The 3,273-nt window shown below is 39.8% G+C and overlaps 1 protein-coding gene across 1 annotated transcript; it reads left to right on the plus strand.

The window, feature by feature from the left end:
- The first annotated feature begins 211 nt into the window (after positions 1 to 211).
- Positions 212 to 2,411, plus strand: LOC110937550 (cytochrome P450 78A9). Its single transcript, XM_022179980.2, has 2 exons — positions 212 to 1,265; positions 1,595 to 2,411. The coding sequence occupies exons 1-2, from the start codon at positions 309 to 311 to the stop codon at positions 2,237 to 2,239; spliced, it is 1,602 nt and encodes a 533-aa protein (XP_022035672.1). The 5' UTR covers positions 212 to 308; the 3' UTR covers positions 2,240 to 2,411.
- The last annotated feature ends 862 nt before the right edge of the window (positions 2,412 to 3,273 follow it).

Consider the following 3,273-nt stretch of genomic DNA (forward strand, 5'->3'; position numbering starts at 1 on the left):
GTTGTTACATGACGACGGTGCAAAATTTAGGATAAACAAAATATATTTAAACAATTTGAAAAGAGAGCGTGCTAGTGACGTACGCATTTTAATTGTATAATGACAAAAAATGTGTATGTGGTTAAATAATTTTACGAGTATGACGGTAGTAGTAATAACTAACATGGTATTCCTTGATATATTGACCCTCGAACTACAAAGAATCACACTGTCGGCGGTTATTCATCCTTTTTTTTCCTATAAATACCCACTCTTTCCACTCATTTTTCATCATCAAACAACACCCAAAAACACACACACTCACACTCATGGCAACAACACACATCGACTCTCTCTGGCTTTTTGCACTCGCTTCTAAATCTAAATACACTTATTCCATCAACTTGTTCCTCTTTATTACCATTTTTGCTCTAGCATGTTGTGTTAAGATCTTGTTCCAATGGGCTCGACCCGGTGGGCCCGCTTGGTCCAAACCCAACCGTAAATCCACCATCCCAGGCCCAAGAGGCTACCCCTTCATCGGTAGCATGCACCTCATGACCGGTCTCGCCCACCGTAAGCTCGCTGCAGCCGCAAACTATTGCGGTGCGAGCCGGTTAATGGCGTTCAGCTTGGGCGAGACGCGTGTTGTGGTCACGTGCAACCCTGAGGTGGCTAAAGATATTCTTAACAGTTCGGCTTTCGCTGACCGTCCGGTTAAGGAGTCGGCTTATAGGTTGATGTTTAACCGAGCCATCGGGTTTGCACCTTATGGTGTTTACTGGCGGACGCTACGACGGATTGCGGCCACTCATCTTTTCTGTCCGAAGCAGATTAATGTTTCTGAACGGCAGAGGACAGTTATTTGTTCTCAGATGGTGGAGATGTTACAAAACCAAAAGAAGACAACTTCGTCCGTGTGTGTTCGTGAGGTGTTGAAGCGAGCTTCGTTGAGTAACATGATGTGGTCAGTGTTTGGTAGGAAGTATCGGGTCGACTCAAACGATGTTGATTCGGTTGAGCTCAGGAAGCGTGTGGATGAAGGGTATGATCTTTTGGGTGTGCTTAACTGGACTGACCATCTTCCTTGGTTGTCCGATTTTGACCTCCAAGGGGTCCGGTCCAGGTGCTCCAAACTTGTCCCTAAAGTTAACCGGTTTGTGAAACGAATCATCGACGAACACCGAGATCAACCTTCACATGTGAATAGTGACTTCACCGACGTCTTGCTATCGCTGGACGGGTCGGACAAGTTATCCGAACCGGACATGATCGCGGTCCTTTGGGTAAGAAAATATTATTTTCAATGTTTTCAGGACCAGGACCGTCTCATATTCTTCTACCAGTTTTCAAAACAATAATTCTATATACAAATAATATAAATATTCAATATCAATTAATCTTAAAAGTTGTTATTCAACGGTGTAATAAACAAATAATCCTCAAATATATTACAAGAAAATACAAAGAAAGCCTTTTCAGGATATAATAATTAAGCACAAAAACTTGATCGTTAGGTTATGGTGGTTGTGTTTTGTCTTGTACCATTATCCCTTGCCATATTTAGTAACTTTTATTGTTTTAAATAAACCTATGTTAAACTTTTTATCAACAGGAAATGATATTTAGAGGAACCGACACGGTAGCAGTGCTGATAGAGTGGATCTTAGCAAGGTTGGTGTTACATCCTGATGTACAACAAAAGGTTCAAGAAGAGCTTGACCGGGTCGTGGGTAGGTCGCGTGCGGTGACAGAAACCGACATCACTAGTTTGGTTTATCTACCCGCGGTGGTGAGAGAAGTTCTGAGGCTACACCCACCAGGCCCGTTGTTATCGTGGGCACGTCTAGCCATCACGGACACGATAATCGACGGACATCACGTGCCAGCTGGCACGACTGCAATGGTGAACATGTGGGCCATCACCCGGGACCCACAAATCTGGAATGGCCCACTAGAGTTTCGACCAGAGAGGTTCTTGAACAAAACAGAAGGGTTGATGGATATGTCGGTTATGGGATCTGACTTGAGGTTGGCTCCGTTTGGGTCGGGTCGGCGAAGTTGCCCCGGGAAGAGCCTTGGGCTGGCGACGGTTAGCTTTTGGGTGGCGTCGTTGTTGCAAGAGTTTGAGTTTGGGAGGTGCGATGGGTACGATGTCGACTTGTCAGAGGTGTTGAAGTTGTCTTGCGAAATGGCGAACCCACTTTGTGTTACCTTGCGATCGAGACCAAGGTCCACCACACTTAATCGTGAGGTCTAGAAAAACATAATATGAAACGAAGGAAAAAAAGGGACTAGACAGTGTGCCAATTAAGTTAATGACTTTGGGTTTTAGTTATTATGTTTTAAAGGTTTCTTTTAATGTATTGTAATTTTATTTTGGATGTATATACTCTATGTAAAATAAATAAAATATTGTTTTTTTTCTTATTCTTTCACTTTTACCTTTTTGTTAAAAGAAAATATTAAAAGAAGGTATATGCAACTGAAGTGCAAAGTGTTATTCAAATTTTTTGATTAAGGCATTTATGGATACAATAAGTAAGGATAAGAAGCAAATGGTTTTTGTTTTGTTGTTACACATCATTTCATTATTTAATTTATTTGTTAGTTGTGGGCTTGTAGATTTAGGTACTTGTGTCATAAGTCATAACAGGTTTTCTAATTAACTTTAATAATCTATATATGTGTATATATATCTATATATTTGTATTGGCGAGGCAAGTAAGACATTGTGACGTGGGTAGACTAGGCCAGGTATTCGAAGCATTATTAGAAATATAATCCTTGGGAGTTCCAGCCTCTTTGGGACTAGATTACAAGACAACTACTCGCCTTTTCTGTATTAATATTAATTTCCTCAATACTTAGTACTATAATATGTCTTGTTTCCTTTTCAAAATGACACATTACAATGATTAATTATTACATAATGTCCACACCATCCAGAGAAAATAATATTTTAAAACACATGATCCTTAATTCTAATATCAAAATACCATTGGTTACCTAATTTTATTAAAAGATATGTATATTATTTAATTAAATTAAATACTACATGTAATTTAAGGTCACAAAGAAACCCCAACCTAACGTGTATCATGCATTTAGGATATATGTGTTAAAAAATCTACTCTCGAAAAAAGCTCGGCTAGAAAAAAAAGTTCGGTTGTAAATGAGTCGGCTCTGGTCGGCTTGATTTGTAAACGAGCCAAGCTCGAGCTAGGTTGGGCTCGGTTCGTGAGCTCAAAAGCCGGATCAAACTATATTATTTAATATATATTAATTAGTTTT

The sequence above is a fragment of the Helianthus annuus genome, chromosome 4 (assembly GCF_002127325.2).
Source record: "Helianthus annuus cultivar XRQ/B chromosome 4, HanXRQr2.0-SUNRISE, whole genome shotgun sequence".
Classification (NCBI taxonomy): Eukaryota; Viridiplantae; Streptophyta; class Magnoliopsida; order Asterales; family Asteraceae; genus Helianthus; species Helianthus annuus.